Genomic DNA, 21,565 nt, shown 5'->3' with positions numbered 1-21,565 from the left:
AGAACCCATAGTTTTCACTGTATGCTCTCTTACTTTTTGTTCCCTTTTCTCTCATTGCAGCAAATGCTTTGTGATAAGTTTAAAAAGTAGAAGGACAGAGGAATATATTGAAATTCTATGTACAGCATTGGCTGTGAGTGAAGCTCTGGGTGGCTCTCCTATGAATCAAGTGTACGAGGGGGACCCAAAACCCCCCAGAATTTATTTATTAAAAAATAGTGCATTTATTCTTACATGTTTAAACTTCAGTCACCTTCAAAGTGCTCTCCATTTGACGCAATTCACCTATCCAGGCATTTTTCCCACTGCTCAAAACAGTTTTTGAACTTGTCGATTTTGATGTCTTTTAGTGCTTTTTGCCCTGTTTGTTTCACCTCTTCCGCACTGGCAAAACACTTCCCTTTGAGGACTTTTTTCATCCAGGGAAACAAACAAAAAAAATAGTCACTCAGGGCAAGATCAGGTGATCAGGGAAGGTGGGGTATGGGGTTCATGCCCCTTTTGGTCGAAAACTGCTGAACACTCAGTGAGGTGTAGGAAGGTGTATTTGTAAATCACCCATCATGAAATGGGCAAACGTATTGAGAGTATTCAGAAAAATTCACTAAAGCTGAACACTGCTTCTCATAACAATGCCAGCTGGTACCTTGGTACAGATGGGTCCCTGGAACACTCGCCTAGCAGAGAAAGCTTCTGTAACAAGGGATCCCCCATTGTATTCACTTTCAGGAAATCTGCTGAACAAGACATGTATTATTTCAAGCACACAGAGATAGAGAGTAAGATAATGTATAAATCCCTTGGTCTCCTTCCTGATCAGATCAACTAGGGAGTAACCATCATCCTTAAATTTTTTGTTAGTATTAGTAAACATTAATAAAAAATGTTGCTCTACAGGTAATGTACATTTAACAGTCACTTTTTACGTTTTTAAAGTTAATGATTCCATACTACAAATATAATTGCCTAATTATTCTCTACCGTGGTGGTTTTTGTGTTTATGCATAGTTCATCCACCTGATCTAAGAAGATTGTACAATTATATAACTATGCCAGTGATAGATATTTTAATGGCTTAAGTTTTTGGCTGATATGATAAGGAAAACTGCAGTGAAATTTTTTGTATATCTGCTTGTTCATGTATGTGCCTTCTAGACATACATGCACACATATATTTGGAAATAGAATTTTTGAGTATAGAGCATGCCCATCTTCAACTTTACTAAATGCTGCAAAGTTGCTTTCTAATATTGGTTTACCATTTTATATTCTCGCCTGTAATGCCATTAGTCCCAGTCATTCTCTTTGTTAACACTCTATTATTGACATAAACATTGTCCTGTTAATGGGTTTGACTTGATCACAGTATTGTTTTAATTTGCAGTTCTTTGACTACTTAATGTGTTTATTGGGAATTTTAGTTTTCTCTCCTGTAAATTTGTTGTCTGCAACTTGTTCCTATTTATCAGTTTCTCTGTGGTTAATGCATTCTGGACACTAATCATTTGATGATTACATCCCAGTCAGTTTGCTTTGTTATTTTGTTCATCGTGTCTTTTGTTTTATAAAATAATGAAGTAAAATCTGTCAGTCTTGTCTTTTAAGGTTGGTGCTTCTGGTAGCTTATTTAAGAAGTATTTCCTTTTTGATGTCCCACTCAAGAAAATTTTCTCCACTTTGCAGTTACAAAGATCTTCTATAAGTCGTTGGAAATGATCAAACTTTGTAAATTTACAACTATGTCTTTTATACACCTGAAATTTATTTTTGTTTATGATATGAGGGAAGGAACTAATCTGATTTTCTTTTTCATATGGACAGTTACTCATTACTTGTAGTTGTAATACCAATTCCTTTTCCTAGTGCTTCGTAATCATATCACGGTCATGTATCGAGTTTATATGGACATGTTAACTGTACATGTTATAAGTTGTTGTTTTTGTATTGTTTCAATAATATTATTATCTGGTGAGTTATTTCAGTCTGCTTCTTCAAGAATTAATTGCCTTGGCTGCTTTGGGCATGCCTCCAACCCCCTGTGTGATTTTAAAAATCAGCTTGTCAAGTTATATACTAAAAAAATCTTGTTGGAATTTTTATTAGAATTAGACTGTGAATTTATAGATTAGTTAAAAGAAGTGTCACAGATTTACTTGTTGTATTCTCCCAAGTAAGACTATGATATAATCTTCCATTTGTTGGTAGGTCTTCTAATAAATTCCTGCGTTTTTCCCATTAACATCTTGTACTTTTCTTTTATTAGGTTTACTCCTTGGTAACTTAGACTATTTGTGTTCATTGTAAATGAAATTAAATTTTACTAAGTGTAATGATTTTAAAATTACATATTACAACATTTTTTAAAGTTACATATTCCAATTGTTTATTGCTTGGTCTATAGGGACACAATTGATTTTGCTTATTGCAGTCTTGCTAAATTCTTTTAACTCTCATATAGTCTTCCTCAAGATTACTGTTGTTAATTATATTTTCTGCAAATAACAAGTTTGCTTTTTCCTTCCAGTGTTTATATCTTGGTTTTTCTGCATTAGCTGATACTTTAGTACAATGCTAAATAAAACCTGTGATAGGGGTCATCCTGACTGTAAAAGAAATGCTTCTAGAGTTTTTTTTTTAACCATATTTTGCTGTAAGTTTGGAAAGATAACCCTTATCTGATAACAAAAGCCTTATATGAGCAAGAAATTTTCTTTTTAATTCTATTATTTTGTAAACATTTCTTGTATTGAATGGGTATTGAAATTTGTTGAATCCTTTATCTTTTAATTTCTTAGTTTGGTATATTACATTAATATATTTTCTAATGCATTAATTTCTACAAGCCTTTTTGAGTTAAACACAGTCTTTTTTTAGAATTGTATCTTAAAGTATGTATAATTTTTTAAATACTTTTGCATCTATATACTTAATAGATGTAACTTTTAAACTGTAATAAGTAAATAGTTGTTGAATGAAATGAACTCTTTGTACATGTATATCTGTATTTGGAACATTTCATGAAACTCAAAGGATTTTCTTTCACCCTGTCTTCTCTCTTATTTTAAGAATAATATTTTAGAGTGCATTTCAATGAAAGGAAGAGAGAGGTGTATATTAGATATATAGTTTTGTCACTCTTCTTTGCCCCTTTACCTTCTACTGCACACGGAACCTGATATGAAGAGAGGAGATCATTTACCTGCCCACCAGCTTAATCTTTCTCAGCATAGACCAGTGAAATAAGTATCTCAGCCAGTTTCTGCAGCAGATGGATTTCTAGGGGTTATGTGACTCTTGTTATACACTTGTATTTTAGGTGCTTCGCATGTAGTCTGATAGCTTATAAGAATCTCCCAGTGTTACAATTTCATATTTACAATGAAATCTGTATGTATTCTACAAAACAAAGTTGTAAAAGATAAAAATAAATAAAATAGTATCCAAGAGAAACTCTGTAATGGGATACACTATGCTCACTTTTGTAAAAGGAAAGGGAGTGGGTGAATTGATCGTGTGTGCGAGTATCGCTATGCAAGGATGTACATCATTAGGGTGAAATTCAGAGAAAATACATGGACAGTATTGATTGAATTATTAGGAGTATGTGTTACCCTTGATTGGCAGACTTTTACTGTGAAAGCCCAAATAGTATGTATTTTAGGCTTTCCAGCCCATGTTGTTTAAGTGACAAATGTTTAACTGACATGGTGGCACCAAAACAGCCATATATTATATGTAAATATGTAAGCATATCTGTGTTCCAATAAAACATTATTTCAAAAAACAGGTGGCAGGTCAGATTTGGCACATGGGGCCTATTTTGCCCAACTTAAGTATGTAAAGGTTGATGGTTACTAGTGAGAATTAATGAGGAGTTTTAATATCATGCCAGACATTTTCTCATAAATAAGCTGTGTTAGTCTTTACTACTTGTAGAAATTAGAGAAAAATCTATTACTGTAAACTGGCCTTTATAGCCTTATGAATTAAAATGTATCCTATACATATAAGTAGATACATGCATGCAATAATGACATTCCAATTTATACTTCATGGTTTTGCCGCTGACAAGTAAATGGCCATTGAAGAGTTACTTAATATAAAAAGCAAAAAAGTAATTTTGAAATATTTTTGTTTATTGATTTGAATGAAACCTTGAAAGTTTTATATTACGAATTTAAACACTTTTCATATTCATCAGCTAAAAGTCTGGAATTGGTTCATGACAAATAAAAAAGTGTAAAGAAAATGCTTATAGGAACTATATGAAATACACACAAATGATTTTGTGAAAATTTTTAGAGTAGTCAAGGCTTAAGAACTTCTTAGAGTAATTTAGTTCATATTTTGTTTAAAGCTAACAATATTGTAAGTAGATAAAAGAAACTGGTTTTCGTGCAATCATCATTTGGTTTTTGTAGTTTAAAGAATGCTGTTTAATTAATTCCTCCTCCATATTCCTTTGCCTCATCCAGTTCTGGAAGTTGCCGTACTCAGTACAGAAGGACAGGTCCAAGACTTTAAATTCCCTCTGGGCATCAAAGGAGCAGGCAGCTCAATCCAGCTGTCTGCAAACACTGTCAAACAGAACAGCAGGAATGGTAAGATGGTACCGTCTTTTAAAAAATTAATGTTTTTTCTTTTTGTTCTGTTAAACCTGTTCTAAAATGCTAAATAAAGATTCTATAAGGACTTTTTTCATTTTTATTCTTATTTGAATGTATTTTTTATTCATAAGCTTATTTCCTCTGGAGTCATGTGAGTTTTTACTTTCCTAGGACTTGCAAAGTTGGTGTTCATCATTTACCGGAGCCTGGGACAATTCCTTAGTACAGAAAATGCAACCATAAAACTGGGTGCTGACTTTATTGGTCGTAATAGCACCATTGCAGTGAATTCCCACATCATTTCAGTTTCAATCAATAAGGAATCCAGCCGAGTATACTTGACAGATCCTGTGCTTTTTACCCTGCCACACATTGATGTAAGTTATGTGCGCTAATGAAGTAGAGGAAAGAAAGCAAAGCTGACGTGCTGGGATGGGGAGAGAGGGAAGGGGGGAAAGCAGAGTGGAAAGAAAGGCCCTTTCCATTTGAATTTCAAATGTCATACTAGGTCAGAGACACAAGTTTATTTAAGTCTGTGAACATGAAATTAAATGAGGTTCAGTGATTATTAGAACTTAAGTGTATTCTTAATAAGAGCTAATAGAGTAATCAATAGGAAAATGTAAGTGACTATAATTTGTTTTAGAATGAAAATTCACTCTTACCTTAGCAGCAGGATGGCCGAGTAGTAACTGATAGGACTCTGCTATCGGCGTGTGGCAGATCTAGTTTGTTTTTACTGATCGCATTTGACATAATTGTTATCAAGCACTGTGCCTTTAAAAATTGATGATTGAAGAGAGATGACTTAGAATGCAAGTTGGTAGTTAAAGAATTACACTGTGTTGGAAGATTGTCTGCAAAATTTTGGCTGTCATATGTAGAGTGAGTAAGTGCCCATAGGTAGCCAAGAGGATCTCCAGTATTGGCAAAGAAAAATAAATTTGTGTGACTATTCTCTTCTTATATCTGCTGCAGTATATTCACTCTTTTATGAATCCTGACGTTGCTAATGTGTCACCGAGAACAAAAATGAGCCCAGTATGGAAAATGAATTTTAAAACACTTGGTCCTTATAGGATTTTCTTAGAACAAATTCATGGGTCTAGTGTTACTGGAAAAAAGATAAGAAATGATTCTAATTTACGATCAGTAGTAAAATCATAAGATGGGAATTGTAATTGTGTAAAATGGGTCTTTGGTAATTTAGAGTACACTTTAGAATGTTTCGGATTATAAAGCCCCTTTTAAGTTAGATATCTGCCTTGTATAACATAGTCTACAATTTTGCTGATGAAAAACTTTATAGTCTGAAACATGCAAAGTTTAATCTAAATTACTTTTTACTCATATTAAACAATTGCTATTGCCATCTTACAATGTAAAATCCTAATTTTATCTTGTCATTTTATTTCCCAGCCTGACAATTATTTCAATGCAAACTGCTCCTTCTGGAACTACTCGGAGAGAACTATGATGGGATATTGGTCTACCCAAGGCTGCAAGCTGGTCGACACTAATAAAACTCGTACAACATGTGCATGTAGCCACCTAACCAATTTTGCAATTCTCATGGCCCACAGGGAAATTGCAGTAAGTATTTGCACTTCTAATTAGTAGCAGAGAAAACCCTCAGAGATTCAAAACAGCTTGTGTGGTAATCCTTCTTTAGGTGCTAATCATAACTAAAAAGCAAACAAAGTAATGTAGCTTTCTAATTGTTTCTAACTGACCATACATTTTAGGAAGCCGTGACACCATATTTATTGTTATTTCTCAATATCATGTGCTTTACAGACCCGTTCTAAGATTTTCCTCCTTTGGGCAGGTGTTTGGCAGGGGTGATTGGGGACTGAACAGCAATAGGTCATACTAAAGAGAGAGAGCTCTAAAATTTAATATACTGTCCTCATCTTGAATGTTCATATCTCATTGTACAACTTGTACTTTAAGTTTTCTCATCATTTTGCACACTATAGAACTGCCAATTTTGAAAGTTCAGAATGGCTTCTGGAATGTTCCTTAGCGTTCTTTTTTATGATTAAGAAAATGAAATAAAGAACAATCTGACAGTAATCAGAGAGGAGGAGGGAGAGGGATAATAGGGGGTAATGGGGGGGGGCCATCAAGGAACATGTATGAAGGGCACATGGACAAAGCCAAAGGGGGTCGGTTTGAGGGTGGGAGGCGGGGATGGGTGGGGAGGGAGGGGTGAAAATGAAGTCAGTTGTACTTGAACAACAATTAAAAAATGATAGCCAGAAGATAAAAAATATTTTAAGAACCACAGCATGAAAGCTCTCAGATCTGTTGTGTACTTGATTCCTAGTAGAGATAGTTAAAGCTTGACATTCGACTTACATGTTAACTTGGAAAATCCTGTAAATACCTGTTATTTTTAATCATAAATAAGTATCCTTTATTCTTTTATATATTTTTCTATATGTTTATGTAGGTAATTATTTTAATCACTTTGAAATAAGTAAGCTCTCACATTACTCTCTGGTAAAATCTTCGACTTTCATAGGTCCATTCTTTGGATATAAAGGTTGATAATACTGAACTCCATTATATGATCAAAATTTCATTTTCGGTATTGAGCCCTGTTTGAACACACATGAAAATTTAGAGAGTTTAATATTATAAGATGAGCTATTACATTTGAAAGCTATCTCACCTTTAGTTGATGTAATGCAGGATTATTAATATGCCTTATATCTTTTATTTTCAGTACAAAGATGGAGTTCATGAATTACTCCTTACAGTCATCACCTGGGTGGGAATTGTCATTTCCCTTGTTTGCCTGGCCATATGCATCTTCACCTTCTGCTTTTTCCGTGGTCTGCAGAGTGACCGTAATACTATTCACAAGAATCTTTGTATCAACCTTTTCATTGCTGAATTTATTTTTCTAATAGGCATTGATAAGACAAACTACATGGTAAGCACCCCTTCAGTTAACTGACCTAGGATCTCTGAAAATTTTTATGACAAGTGTGAATCCATTTATGTGCTGATATTAGTATTTGACCTTGTGACAGTACAAGTGACATGGCAGTATTGAAAGATAATTTGTAATATATTGAAAGACAGCTCAATCATTAAGTAAAAGTATTATGGTATAATTCATTTCTCATATTAAGGTATAGTTGCGTTTTTCTGGGTTGTTAGTAAGACATGTAATTTGATTAGAAGAATGCAGGGAATACTGAGAACGAAAAAATCCTATTTTTTACAATTTTAAATTTCTCACATAGTTATTCTGACCAGTGGCCATTTCTTCGAATTCTGAGCACTTTATTCATCGTGAGGTTTCAGTGTTAGAAACAGAACTTAATAACTAGTCAATTTTTCACCCTATCTACATCCGTGTTGGGTTGAATTTGGAGTGCTCCACATATGACAGGAAATGATGTTAAGTAATTAGAGTGGGGGTATTTTTCATTAAAGCAAATTTTTAAAATTCTGGTACAGAAAAGGTAGAAATAATATATTTGGAAACAACCGTTCTAAAAACTTATGAAATAGATCACCTAAAAGTGGAATATTCAGATTGAATAATAGATAATTCCAGAAGAGAAATTAAGATGTGTTTTCTTATTTCTTGATTTTTTAAAATTTCACTACAAATAGTAATGTCTTATAGTGATGAAATTTCTAGCACACCTGGCATTATACTACAAGCAATAAATTCCTGAAGTTTGGCCCTGTCTGTAACTCATTTCCATTTTTGAAACATATTTTCAAGAAGCAGTATTTAAATAGTGAAAATAGTGATGTATTTTAAAGACAGTAGTGAGCACTATCAGTGACTATTTTCACAGTTTTGGAGTGGGCTCTTTCCATTCACGGGTTCTCCTTTGTGTTTTTTGTTCTTTTGCTTTACAGATTGCATGCCCAATATTTGCAGGACTTCTACACTTTTTCTTTCTGGCTGCTTTTGCTTGGATGTGCTTAGAAGGTGTGCAGCTCTATCTGATGTTAGTTGAAGTTTTCGAAAGTGAATATTCAAGGAAGAAATATTACTATGTTGCTGGTTACTTGTTTCCTGCCACAGTGGTTGGAGTTTCAGCTGCTATTGACTATAAAAGCTATGGAACAGAAAAAGCGTAAGTAATTGCAAGCGACCTGAGTGTTTTTCAAGTGAATAATTTTTTTAAAGCCTGTTAGCTGTCAGTGAGGTTCCCTGACAGACTAAAATAGCCTCTGAAAGCTTTATTGGTAAGAGAATGGGCATGCCGTGCACAAATTACAATCAAGTCTTTTGTAATTTTCTAGGTTCAGAGGATTTGTACTGTGGTGAGGCAGATACTAAATTATGGACTTTCTTTTTAACACAAAGGATTGACCTGAAACAAATTGAAAAAGTAAATAACTTTTTGGCCTTAGAAAGATATTAAGTAAAAATGCTTCTGAACTTAAAGCATCTGACAGGTTTAACTACTCAGTTTTAAGTTAATGCTTCATTAGCTCTCTTTGTGCAGCCGGCCCTCTAGCCAACTCTCATTCTGAATTGTGAGAGTAGCACATTCCTTCCCATATGTTTTACTTTGATAATATTTTATCAGGCAGTTTGAAAGGATTAAAATAAGTACTGTCTTTCATTTAAAAAAAACAGATATTTATGAAACGTGACAGAAGGTACACATAGCCATGTTTCTAAGGATTTTATTTGCTAGAGGCATGAATTTGCTTTCCAATTCTGTTTATTTTTTTCCTTTGATAAAATTAGTCATATAAAGATTCTTTGGACTAAAGAAAGCTTTTGGACTGTACAGATGATGAAAGACAAATAAAAGAAATTCAGTGGGGATTCAGTGTTATATGAAAAATGAACCACTAAGTAAAATCTGTCCTAATAAGTTTATGCATCATTTACTCTAATACTATATGAGTCTGTACTTTTTTTTCCTAGTATTCATCCATTACCAGTTGAAGTATTATATTTATACTATACAGTTTTGCAAAAAACATAATGTAAACTTTTTTGCCGTAATGTTTCTTAGGGCTAAACTTGTCAGCTCATCTATAGATTTGAAAAGCAAAAATTGAATATAAACTTTAAAATAATGAGACAATTTGGAGTATTGTATTTCAAGTTTTTCTTAGTAAAGTCAGAGGTCTTGAGAATTAAGGGTTGGAATGTGGTGGAATTTACTATTCTGTCATACAAGCATAAGTATGTCTTTATCAAATTAAAACCTGAATTGAAAACCAGTAGGCTGAAGTAGTTAAATTACTACTTTTTAAGTCAAAGCCAACCCAGAATTAATAAAATTGATAGATGAATCTTCAAAGGCAAATATAGTTTTGTTAGATTTTTAAATGGGCACTTTCATTGTGATGTTAAGGATCCATTGAAGCTACTTAATACATATTCTTTTCTTTTCATAAAAGTTGCTGGCTTCATGTTGATAACTATTTTATATGGAGTTTCATCGGACCTGTTACCTTCATTATTCTGGTAAGCAGACTATTTTCCTTTCACTTTCAGCTTGCTGCTTTAGCAGTGCTTTTAAAAAGGGAATAATTTGTTTTATTGTCAATTTATCTGTGATTTAAACATTATAAACACATCTAGTTTATGGGATAAAATTACATAGTGTGTTTTAAATATTATGCCATTATTGAGAGGTTATACACTTAACTAATTAGTAATGTGTTTGAAAATCCTCTGTCCTCTAAAAAGTACTTATTCTCATTTCTACTTTAGTTTTATAAAAATATTATGTCATAATCTTTGAAAATCTATTCATATATAAGCCATGTTAAGATTGCATGATTTGAAACTAATTTGATAATTAGAAAGGAATAACTGATATATAAAGCTCACACTGTTTTTGTGTAGTGGAGTTTTTTGCTAAGAGTTTTAATTCAGGAAGCTGTGTCTTCCCAATCTATAATATTAGTCCTGTACCAAGCCTGTATGGCATTTATAAATTAAATGAATGTGTTATGGAAGTGAAAGAACATTAGTGTGATATTTGTATCTTAATTTACACACAGTAATTTAGTGCTTTTAAATAAATATCCATGCCTAAATTCATTTAGGGTAGTTTTTTAAATTTTATTTTTCAGTTACATTTTGCATTCAACATTATTTTGTATTAGTTTCAGAGAACAGACTGTTGGTTGCCAGAGGGATGGAGCTTTGGGGGTGAAAAAGGTTAAGAGATTAAGAAGTACAGATTGGTGTTTACAAAAGTCACAGGGATGTAAAGTGCAGCATAGGGAATGTAGCCCATATACTGTGCCAGGTGGGTACTTGAAATATCAGGGGGACCACTCTGTAAAGTATGTGATTGTCAAAAAGATATTGGAAGCTTAGATTAATGAATTAAAAATAAATCAATTTTTTGACTCAAATAAAATACTTTTCTAAGACTTAAAATACCAAATACTTTCATTTTAAAATAAATTTGACATTAATTATAGTGACATGAAAGTATTTTTAACTTCTTATTATTGTTAATCAAATGTTTGAAATATAGTCAAAATAAAAGAATGTAGCTAAAATATTTGGATTTCGGTATTTAAAACATTTTACTCAATTTTAGGATTAAGTTTTTTGAAATAGGTGTTATTGACCATTATAGATTATAAAGGAAACACAAACAAGTTTAAATATTACCTACATGTTTTTATTGCTATTTAAACATTCTTTTTTCTTTAATGAGCCTATTAAGATATGCCTGTGGTTAACTAGTGTTTCATAAAATTGCTAAAAAGTTTCGTAGTTCAAAGAAATTTGAAACAACTTTGTACATGTACATTTGTCATTAAAATGAATTTTTTACATACTTATACAAAACAAAAAGAAAATTTGAGATGAATGCTGGTATGATGAGTTCAGCTACTAAAACATTCTCAAATGTTCCTAAGAAAACTGATTTCTTATCAAAATTATTCAATACAGAAAATTGTCCCAATTTTTTCTCAGTTTATGTAAGTTTAACACAGCCGAAGTCTATCTTGAAGTATAAGACAAATAGTTAACATGAAAGGGTTTGGTCCTTAAAGACTTAGGGTTGTTTTTTGCCCCTCATCCCTTGGCCAAACATAGTGATAGTTTGAAAATTGTGAAGGATATTGTAGGGATATTTGGTCTATAAAAGTATTATGTGTTTACTTCTTTGGTACTGTAGTTTTACTTTCTATCTCTAAAGATAAATACTGGCTTTGAGTATTTCACTAAGTGAAAGGAATTAATGTTCACATATACTTGATTCCCAGTAAGAAAAGAGGTAAAGGACATTTTCTTATATTACCCATTCACAGTGTCGTTATTATCCTCCACCAGATCATTTAAGTTGAGATGTGAAGGGCTTTTCGGAACAGTGTTCCCAACTTAAAACAAAACAAAACAGCAGGTAGCAATCACAGTAAAGATCCTGATAGTAATTCTTCCCTTGCAATTGCTTTGCCCTCTAATTGTCCTAGCACAGCAACAAAGAGTGGAATAGAGCGTAAAACAGTATCTTGCGTGTAACCTAAATTGAACTATCACGTAATTGTAGAATATATGTTTGCTGAATACCAATCTTTTGGGAACACAGGACACTTAAAAGTCAATTCAGACACAAATCTTAATAATATAAATTAGATAGTATAATAAATACACTTTTAAGGAGTACTCTTGCAACACGTTTTGCATTTCCAACTTTTCTGAATTGAAGCCATTTAACTTAGTAGTATTAAATCAGTGTACCTCTTTAATAATGTTCTATGAAGGAAAAATAACATGCTATGGAAGATAAAACCTCCTACTTTGTATTTCTTTTGAATGTCTCGCCTACAGGCCACTAGAGTTATTATATCTATGAGAAAAGTGCTTGTAAGTAATGAGCAGTGGGAAACCATTAGTATGCCTGAAATGGTTTAATGAAAGCTTGGATCATGACACCTCAGAAGCTATTCTTATCATTTGGACAGCTCCATCTGCATCGTTAATAATTAATTCAGTTCAGAAAGAGTTCAGCTCACACACTCATTTAGAAGTCTTCTTCAGAGAACACCTCTCTGGCTGCTAGTCCCTGGGAGAAATTGGTTTCTGCTTGGCTTACAGCAAAGATTTGGAGATACAAGTGCAGTTTTAGAGTTGCATTTGCCAGGTAGCAAAAGCTCTGGGGACGACAAAAAGGGTCAGAACATGTGCAGTTCAGTTAGGTTACTTCAGAGTGGTGTTTCTGTTCTTCTGTCTTATCATATCCATGTCAGCACTGCAAGCTGTGGAATGAATTTTAAGCTGCTAAGCTCAGGCGGATGTGATTCAATTGAGCAGGTTGATGACTGTAACACAAACTGCGCATTCCTATAATCTGTGGAGCCTCTATTTTTAAACATCTCATGTCATCGATACGGGTGATGAATAGCTATGCCATATCATTAAGTAGCAATGAATTTTATTAGTGAATTATACTAGAAGATCATTTAAACAATAATTTATAAAATTGTTATTTGGGCATAGGTAAAAGAGCATTATTTGTCATTGGAAGAAAAAGAATCCCCCATTTGGTGACTTGCTCTTTTTTAACTAAACAGGACTTTTTCCTTTGAATTTGCTGTCATTCTTTCTCAAAGAATTCTGTTGAGATGTGTATATAGCTGTTTACCTGCTATATACACAAAGCAAGTTAAAATCTGATTAATTCCTGGATGAGTTGCCTCATCTCTGAAATTAATTGCCAGTCTGGGCATTTAGGCTGGTGAGTTGACAAACAGCATATAACACAGTCCTCTAAACCTGTACTTACTGGGGGCTTCTCTGTGAGTGACTGAGTAATGACATGTACCTACCAGGTTTAGACAAATCTTTGTGTTCATAGTTATAATTCCATCTTTTTCATTTCTCACTGATGCATAACACCTCTCAACCTATCCTAAAATACCGTGTTTAAACTCAGTAGCATTTATGGTGGAAAGAAAAAAGCGAACAACAAGAGTGCAGAGTGGCTTCACTGGAATTGGAGGGAGAAGAGCTGCGCTTGGACAGGCGAGCCATGCTTCTCACCTTGTCGTCTTTGCCCACTTTCCAGTGAGAAATAGGAAGATTCTATGTTAGATGGTTGTGATTTATTCTTTAAATGCATACCAAAGGCAGGAAAATAAATTGGAAGAAATAAACGTGAGAAATAAGAAATCCCTCCAACAACAAAACAATAACAACAGAAAAGAAGAAGAAGCACAGAAGTACATGGCTGTGAAGAGTCATTTATGCCATGGGAAAAATACAAAGAGGAAAGAACTCAGAATCACAGCCAGTGCTGTATTTGCAATTCACCCTTTTAGGTCTTTAAGTGGCTGTTTTGGATGATAGATTTTTAATCAAAGATGTTTCTGTTTGCCTATTTGTTCTGATTGCCAGGCGTATTTTAAGAGAACAAGAATTGATTAGAAGAGAGGGGGGAAATTTGTTGAAGTATTTTACTGTATAAAATCACAATTCTTATTAGAGTGTTTTATCTCCTGAAAAGATCATAGCAACAGTATTTATCCTCTGAAAATAAAAAGTAGCATTTACACTTTAAAGCACTGGAAAAATAAAAAACTCTAAATTCACATTTAAAAATTTTGTTTAAACTTCAGTCAAATGCCATATGATCTCACCTGTAAGTAGAACCTAATCAACAAAACTAACAAGTGAGCAAAATAGAATCAGAGACTTGGAAATAAAGAACAAGCTGACAATGACCGGAGGAGAGGAGGGAGGGGAAGGGTCAAGTCAAGGAGCATGTGTAAAGGACCCATGGACAAAGACAGTGGGGGCAGGTATTGAATGTGGGGGGGTGGGTGGGGCAGGGGAGAGTAATTATGGGGGGACAACTAATTGAACAACAAAGAATATTTTAAAAATTTTGTTTTAACTTCAGTGTATGTTCTATTTAATTTCAGAAACGACTTCACTGCCATGTGTTGGCGGTAACATTAAAATGTTCAATACTTAAATGATATATATTTTTAGTTTGTCTCATAAAACTAATAAATATATATTAGTGGAGTTTTTTAATGAGGATTGAGGGAAAGTATCTTAGCTTTTTTCCACTTTATATCCTGATTTACAGTATGTCTTGATGCCTTTTTTCATAATTTGACTTGAAATGATGGTATTTCATCCTGTGAAAGATACCACTGCCTCACCATTTATCCACCTTCAAGTCCTATTTCAAAGATTAAATTAGTGTTGGACTTAAATATAAGTTTCTTGGGACCTAAACATTAGTGGATTGGCTATAATTTTATTTTTAATTTCTTTAAATTGGAGAATTCACAGACACTGCTGAAACTGAGTCAAATATCCTTCTGTGGTTTTACGATTATTTTTAGTTGCTTTTAAAGAGACTTACTTTTAAAAATGTCCTTTAGAAACATTTAATATTAAGTACCTTAAAAAGAATATCCCTTATTTTTGCACTCAGCTTTTATGGCTTGGTGTGATACTTAGCTATGTGAGCATAACACAAACAGGTTTGAGAAAACACAGCTTACTGTTACACAGACAGTTTGGCTAGTGGGAATAGAAGTGTGTGGGTCTTGTAGGCACTTGCCGATGATGCAGTGGTAGTGTTTTACAAAGGAAGTGTAGGATCAGTTACTTTGGCAAGCCCATCAGGTAGAAGTCATTTGACAAGCACATCTCATGTCATTTAGGATTTCTTTGAGGCCGTATTTTACACATTAATTAATTTATTATTTATCTTCAGCTCATTCATCATCAAGTGATTTATAAATTAGATTACTATAGATAAAAGTGGAATGCTTCTTAAAATGTGAGCCTAGTGTATTTTTGTTTTTTGGAAGGCTCATTTTTTTTTCTCCCAAAATAAATTGGTTAATTATTTGGAAAGGCTGTGGTCTGTAGAGCCAGCCCCACAGTATACTGAATCTCAGCACTGACATTACATAGCTGAGTAATGTCAAGATACTTAACATCACATGTAGGTTTGTAAAGTGGGTCTCCAGCTGTATTTTAAAAGAAGAAGAAAGGAGTAGTGGGGGCGGGGGGTGTTGCTGCCTGTGACTAACTCTGGAGATAGATTGTTGTTTTTTTCCTCTTGTAATCTTGTGAACTTTATGTATAGTGAATATGTTATATTTGTAACTGGAAAAAAACTAAATGTGTGTGTGTTTATTTATATATACATATACATATACATACCCTCTGTTACCCTCGGTAGGGAGGATGCATCTTAACCATCTATCTTTTAAGGATTAAATGAGATGTGTGTTCTGTGGCACAATATGCAATACTGGGTTAGTCCTCAGTGTTTAGAGGACGGAAATGTCTTTGTATCATACTTTGCTTTAATTATACTTTTACGTAGTAGATTTTATATCTATTGGAAAATGCATTACTGACTTTTACCTGATTTTCTTCACTTAGAAACATATTTGGAAGAGCTCACCTCCAACATTTAACATTTTCTACTCATTTTCTTTCCATAGCATACTGCTTTATGCATCCACATTTTTCACATTTATGTTTTTTATTTTCTTATAATTTATACATTGTAGTGGATAATAACTTTTTTCCTTCCTGGAATATACTACTGCTGTTATTATTTTATTCCTTAGGGAATAATTAATATGCATAGGAAGTAATGAATACCAGGTTGTGGCTTCATATGCCTCAAGAAAATGTTTAAGAAAGAGGAAGGTTGGGCAACAACCTTAGGTCCAGAAGTTTGGGGTAAAAGGAAGAAATCATTTCATTAGGACATTAAAAAAGAAGGGCCAAGAGATTTTAGGATTTTAACTCTGCATCTGTAAAACAGCCTTTCTTACCTAAGAGTTGCAGTCATTTTGTCCATTTACATGGATGGGTTTGGGTTGGTTGGTTTGTTTTTAAGATACTTGAGTTCTTATTTTTAACCATTCCTTAAACTTACTAGTTAAGGCCTACTATTGCATAAAATAAAAAATAGAAACACTGTTGCTTTTGCCTTTTAAAAAATTAGAGATACACTGTCATAATTTTTTAAAAAGCAGATCAAATATTTACCTCCTGCCAGCAGGATTTGTCTAATTTCTCAAAGGCAGAAGTTATGTCTTACCCACAATACAGTAAACACATTCTTGTGTGGGGCAGCAAAGTCAGTAAATATTTGTTGAATAAAATGTATCATATTATAACATCCCTTGAAGTGTAATCTTTTATTTATATTGTGACCTACTAGAATAATACTCTGAATGTGAAACTACAAAAATGTTTCTACAAATGTGTTTACCTTCTCTCTATACAAATATTTTAAGAAATTAATTTTAAGTACCATTTTAAACAAAGAGCTTTTTTTATCCTCAAGTAATTAACATAGAATGCTGTCTGCCAACACTTGCAAATTATGCCCATTAACCTCATTTTCTCCCTTAAGAAGAAATTCTACAGCTAAGAGCAGTAGGCATGGAGAACAAAGTGACTGATAAACAGCTTAGATTAAAGCCTTTGCTGTAAAGCCTAAACTCATTAGTAAGAACTTGGAAATTTTATTTATTGCCCTATGTCACTTTTCTTAATATAAAATCAGAAATACTAATGAATGGCTAAAGTACATTATCACTTTGTCACATGGTATCATGATAATAAAAATGGTCATGTTACTGCAACAAACTACATCTGTTATCTGCCGCTAAGAAACTGCTTCATCCCACATTTAGTGGATCTTTTTCTGAATATACCGTTTGGACTTGCACTGTCTTCAAGTCATACGAAGCTCACAAAATAATTTTGTTTCACCTTTTTTAATGTAACAATCTGAAGTAAATAAAATGTCAAAAAGTCCAGGACCAATCTAGTGTTAGTTGTATTTTTACTGTATAAAAGTGGAATTGCCTTCCCTTTGTCTGGCGTTCTGCCACGTGACTATAGAAGCAATGCAAATTATACACGTTTACCTCTCCTCAGTCGAAACACAACTCCTTTCTTCTGAGTGCACTCATGTTCATCTCCCAAACATCCATCATATGTCAGGTTTCATCTTCCCCAGTTTGCTTTGGTTAGCACCTTGTTTTTTTGCACAGCCGAATGTTTTAGAGGGACTCAAATGGTCCTTAGAGACTAGGAAATATGAACTCATGGCTTTTGGTGGTTAAATCGCAATATATATGTGTATATATTTAAGCTTATCTTACTTTATATAGCTAACATTATTTTCAGATGCTCATCTGAGCATTGCAATTACCTTAAAAATAGATTGTGCAATTGTTATCACCCTTATTGAAACAGGCAAAATGCGAAGCTAGACTCAGTCAACTTAGTGTTAGGGTCTGGAATCCAGAAATCCTTCCATTCTGATCTACATGATTTAGTTTTTTCTAAGTAATGAATGTACTTCAGTGTTTCCTAGATGGCTTTGAGGCCCTAGAGTACCTCTAGCTCAGGGGTGTGAAACTCATTTCCACCAGGGGCCACATCAGCCATGTGGTTGCCTTCAAAGGGCCAAATGTAATTTCAGCTCTTTAACAGTTAAGGAGCAGTTACACTTATACAGTCCTAAAGTTATTTCGGCCCTTTGAAGGCAACCACAAGGCTGATACGGTGGCCCCCGGTGAAAATGAATTTGACACCCCTACTCTAACTAAAGAAGCTAATTTAGGTATCTAATTCATGTAATCATCATCACATGATACTAATTTAATGAGGCGGCAACTTCATGTCAAATGATCTACTGAGAAATTGACCATACATAGCCAGAGTATTTCATTGTTTAGACTTGCTCATTGCATATATAAACTAAAATTGGATCATTGTCTACTATATACTCATGTCATTGATATTTAAGTGCATTAGTTCATTAAATTTGCAAAAAACTTTGCTTTGTATTCTTTGGTCATAATGGTCTAATTCTTTTTTTTATTTGTTATAACAGCTAAACATTATCTTCCTGGTGATCACATTGTGCAAAATGGTGAAGCACTCAAACACTTTGAAACCAGATTCTAGCAGGTTGGAAAACATTAAGTAAGTGTTTTGTATTTTAGTTTTAGTGCTTGACAAACTAAGTGAAAGATATTCATTCTCCACAGGGAATACATGAATACCTTCCATCAACTGTACAAATTACTCAGAATGAGGTTTTACTGATGAAGGCCGAGTTCGCTGTGACCATGTCACAGACGTTGGTCAGAAGTTAGATAATACTGTCTGCCTTGATCCAGAGCCAAGCAGTTGTTTCCCGTAGCTCTGTGAAAATTCCGTGTCACTGTAGGAGTTTCGTTTGAATTTAAAATGAAGATCAAAGTGATGTTCCTGTTTGCATGACTGATAAGATTATATGAAGTTTGTTTTGTTAAATGACTTTTTGATTTGAGGATCCTGAGCACAGTTTCTACTTCTAATCTTGCTTTCCTAAGAGAATGTACTCTTACTGTTGTTAACTTGGAGATTGTCTGTTGTTTCGTGATAATTAAATAAATGTTTATTTTATTTCAATGTTGAATAAAAATGCTATCCAATTAACAAAAAATTGATAGCTGTTGACTCATAAGTCATTTTATGGAAGCATTTTTAGTTAATTTTTAAATATGAGCCTTAATTTAAATTTTGATGAAGTATTATTCAAGTTGGTTTTTAATGGGATTGCGAAAAAATATTTTTAATGTAAAAAAATGGCAGATCTATAGTAAGGGTAATTTTTTTAAATTAGATATTTTAGATAGGTTAGTGCCAGCTTCATTGCATGTTGCATGGTAAGAGAGAGAGCTAATCTTTAGCATCTCTCTCTTTTCTTCCTTTTCCTCTTTCTATCTTCTCATCTACACCAGTAATTACCGTGTTTGTGATGGCTACTATAATACGGACTTACCTGGGTAAGGTAGAACCCTACATTAACAAATTTATGGCATGATTTATATTTTTTACAATCTGTCAATATCATGAATTACCCTTAATTTTTATAATTATTTTGGAATATCTAATTTGCTATAGTATTTTACAACTATAATATGCCTTTATTTTTTTAATTGCTTGCCTCTGCGTTTTGACTTTCTTAATTTTGAATAATTTATAAAATATATAAATGCTTTCTTATTACTTTCTATTTTAATTCTGTCTAATAATTTTGTTTCTCTTTTCTGCTTATAATGCTTTCTAGCTATGAAGATAATAAGCCATTTATCAAGTAAGATCATTAGTTAGACATGGAATGCACTGACTTGAAATCCTTCTCATTCCGTCCTATTTTCCGCAGTTCTTTTTTCCTTAAGCTATTCATGATGAAATCTCTCCAAAACTATTTTATTTTGAAGTTGTTCTCATGTTTTTGTCCCATTTCAGCTAGGCTTCTTCATGCTTTAGTTACAAAACCTGAGGTTCACCTAAGATGAGTTTATCAGAATCTGAAGTTGAGGTGCTGATTATCTGCCATTTAACCTTTCTGTATGTGTCACATTGTCCAGTCATGGGTACACCGCAGGAATAGAAATATAGGAGTAAACTAATTAAGGACTCCTGATTTCTTAGACCAAAATGCACATAAAAGATAATGAAGTCCTGGGGGATGTCATACACCTTGTATTTTAATATAGTTTTGATACCTCGTTTATTCTGGAGTAAAAAAAAGGTTATACCTGCTGTTGCTGTTTTCACTGGAGTCTGCAGTACTAAATGCTATCATTCCTCCTTTAATCAGTGAAAGGTTAAAGCCAAAATGCTGTTGATTTTGAATGTGAACATAGAGAAAGTCAACTGCTACTACTGATATGTTAATATTTAAGTGTAATATGTATTGTTCTCTTACTGAACATGTTAATAAAATTCACTCTGTTTTTTCAGGTCTTGGGTGCTTGGCGCTTTCGCTCTTCTATGTCTTCTTGGCCTAACCTGGTCATTTGGGTTGCTTTTTATTAATGAGGAGACTATTGTGATGGCCTATCTCTTCACCATCTTTAATGCTTTCCAGGGAGTGTTCATTTTCATCTTTCACTGTGCTCTGCAAAAGAAAGTAAGTGAAAACACCGCGGGATTCTGCTTGTGTGTTCTAGTATTGGAAATGATAGGTATAATAGAGAAGATTTTAAGTAATAACTGGCATATAATTAAATAGCATTATATTTTAATCAAATTAATTGTAATACATATCTGGAAGCATTTTTGAATCTCAATTTGAGAATGCTATAAACTAGATATTTTTGTTAATATTTCTTTTTTTCTAGTGGGGTCTATAAAAATGCTTTATGCAGAGGGTATGCAAGATAAAGAAAAGGTTAAATAAAATTGAGTGTAAGAATAAATGCCCTTAATTTAAAAGCACCAGACATACAAAATTAATATTAATGGTGCCTTTTGATTAATTTTATTAGATCTAAAATCCAGTAACTTATTATTTCACATTTTGTTATTTAGTCTCCATTTTATATTAAGTGGAGTCAGCAAAAATGATTCAAAACTTAATGTTTGAAGATGAAAAATTTCAATGTGTTGCAAGAAGACACAATTCTAAAAGGAGCATTTAGCACCATTTAAGTTTAAAATTTCTGAGCCTTTCACTAGGTATCATCCTTTTCCTGCCTGCATATCCAATGTAGGTCTTTTATTCTGTTAGTACTTGTTGGTCGCTTAAATCGAACAGAGAAATCAAATTGTGAAAGTGAAAACTATTATGTTTTCAGTCCTGACAAGATGATAGTGTTGTTACTTCCATCAGTTTTGAATAAGCTATAATTTTGAGATAATGACAGTGGGATGTGCGGTACTGACAGATAATGTACATTCACAGCAATATAGGCATTAGGCAAAACTAGCACCAGAAGATATTATTTGGATAAAATACCATTTTGATTATCATTGTCTTGGTTAGACGGCATTTCAGAGCAGTTAATAGCCATTAAATGTGCAGAAATGTTTTAAGGTATTTAATAACACTGAATTTTAACTTTTTAAACATTATTCAGGTGTAACCTTTGCAATTACTTTGGTTCTTATATATTTCTTACTTTATAAATGAACATTTTATATACATGCATGC

The 21,565-nt window shown here is 33.2% G+C and overlaps 1 protein-coding gene across 12 annotated transcripts in view; it reads left to right on the top strand.

The window, feature by feature from the left end:
- ADGRL2 (adhesion G protein-coupled receptor L2) overlaps window positions 1–21,565 on the top strand; it is a 264,537-nt gene that overhangs the window by 231,354 nt on the left and 11,618 nt on the right. For all 12 annotated transcript variants that reach the window (XM_045835271.1, XM_045835272.1, XM_045835270.1 and 9 more), the window contains 8 exons: window positions 4,476–4,601; window positions 4,779–4,984; window positions 6,027–6,200; window positions 7,339–7,548; window positions 8,496–8,716; window positions 10,005–10,071; window positions 18,470–18,561; window positions 20,374–20,542. In XM_045835271.1, coding sequence (XP_045691227.1) covers window positions 4,476–4,601; window positions 4,779–4,984; window positions 6,027–6,200; window positions 7,339–7,548; window positions 8,496–8,716; window positions 10,005–10,071; window positions 18,470–18,561; window positions 20,374–20,542 — 1,265 coding nt within the window. The remainder of the gene's footprint in view (window positions 1–4,475; window positions 4,602–4,778; window positions 4,985–6,026; window positions 6,201–7,338; window positions 7,549–8,495; window positions 8,717–10,004; window positions 10,072–18,469; window positions 18,562–20,373; window positions 20,543–21,565) is intronic.

This window comes from Phyllostomus hastatus, unplaced genomic scaffold (genome assembly GCF_019186645.2).
Source record: "Phyllostomus hastatus isolate PE091 unplaced genomic scaffold, TTU_PhHast_1.1 phas_contig_209, whole genome shotgun sequence".
Classification (NCBI taxonomy): domain Eukaryota; kingdom Metazoa; phylum Chordata; class Mammalia; order Chiroptera; family Phyllostomidae; genus Phyllostomus; species Phyllostomus hastatus.
The sequence above is the reverse complement of the archived record's forward strand: the minus strand, read 5'-3'. Positions and strand labels throughout refer to the sequence as shown.